This window comes from Octodon degus, unplaced genomic scaffold (genome assembly GCF_000260255.1).
Source record: "Octodon degus isolate 3935 unplaced genomic scaffold, OctDeg1.0 scaffold00108, whole genome shotgun sequence".
Taxonomy (NCBI): domain Eukaryota; kingdom Metazoa; phylum Chordata; class Mammalia; order Rodentia; family Octodontidae; genus Octodon; species Octodon degus.
This window is the reverse complement of record NW_004524684.1, coordinates 735822-737145: the sequence shown is the minus strand read 5'-3', so window position 1 is coordinate 737145 and position 1324 is coordinate 735822. Positions and strand designations below refer to the sequence as shown.

Here is a 1324-nt window from a genome sequence, read left to right as displayed (position 1 = left end):
AAAAAAAAAGAAAATTAAGCATAATAAGACAATTACTGACTTGGTCTCAGCTAGCTTAACGTATAAGAAGGGATTTCAAAATATTGTACCAAAATACTTACCTAAAAAGAGGAAATATGAAAACATATATATGTGGCATGTTTTTATATTATCATAAATACAAAAACAAATAAATACATTCCTTTATTAATGATCTGCATACATACCATTCGGCTTTTTCTTTTTCTTCTTCATCTAAATAAGAAAATTCTCTCCAAGAATCAAAATTATACCTAACACAGATAAAAGCAAGACAGAACAGATGAAAAACAATTCCTTCCAAAATTAAGTTAGATATGTACGATTCTCCACAGCAGTAATGGCAGGCATACTGCTCTGTCTGCAGGGATCCTTGTCCTCCCCTTGGGCTACCACTGTGCTCATGTCCTCAGTGCTGTCTTCTTTTTGAACAAGACACAGTAACTCCAACTGCAGCTTACAGAACTTTTTCCTTATAGTAATTTTATCCTTCCATATTTATTATATATTTAATGAGAAAATAGAGTACACATAAAATATGCTAAGTACTTTGAAAATTTGCTACAAAGGGCACTGTCTTAGTCAAGTGCTTTTAGTAGGAAGACATTTAAATGAAAATACATTAGCTTTCACTGAATTTAAATGATTGCTCAATTTTCTTGAAAAACAGCTACGGGTTTGGTATTCAATCTCATTAATAAAAACATACTGAAAAAAATAGCCATAAAAGCCTTAATAACACACCAAAGGTAGCATTATGTGAAAAATCTTTATTATTTCTGAACAGAGCACTTTTTTTCACTAAAGCTTGTGCAATTTATCCATTCTTCAATTTGCTTATGAACAATCAAATATTTGCTGATTGTTTACCCTTTTAAAAAATAAAAGCATCATAAAATATTCACTTACCAAAAAGAATAAAATGCATCTACATCTTCAAATGATGAACTCATATCACCAAGTTTAGGGACATTTTTTTTATTTGACCATCTGAAATATTAAAAATGAAAATCTGACTAAAAATTTTGCATGGAAGTTTTTACTAATCCTTTCCAGCTTCCATCCCATGAAACTTCTGTCAGATCAAAGGGAATGGATAGGACAGTGGTGGCACATTAACAATGGGGCCAGCAAGATAGCTCAGTAGACTAAGTACCCATTTAGGCAAGTGCAGGGACTGGGTTCGATTCCTAGCACAATAGGCAGGTGTGGTGGCCCACGCTGTAATCCCAGAGGCTGAAAACAGGAGGATCACCATGAGTCTGAGCTACATAGTGAGACTCTGTACCAAATACATTTAAAAAAA

The 1324-nt window shown here is 33.1% G+C and overlaps 1 protein-coding gene across 1 annotated transcript in view; it reads right to left on the bottom strand.

Annotated features, from left to right (window-relative positions):
- Window positions 1-1324, bottom strand: part of Dnajc2 (DnaJ heat shock protein family (Hsp40) member C2) — a 21197-nt gene that overhangs the window by 9728 nt on the left and 10145 nt on the right. Inside the window, exons 6-7 of the mRNA XM_004639262.3 lie at window positions 928-1008; window positions 203-272 (exon numbers count right to left, since the gene is read on the bottom strand). Of these exons, the coding sequence (XP_004639319.1) occupies window positions 203-272; window positions 928-1008 (151 nt within the window). The remainder of the gene's footprint in view (window positions 1-202; window positions 273-927; window positions 1009-1324) is intronic.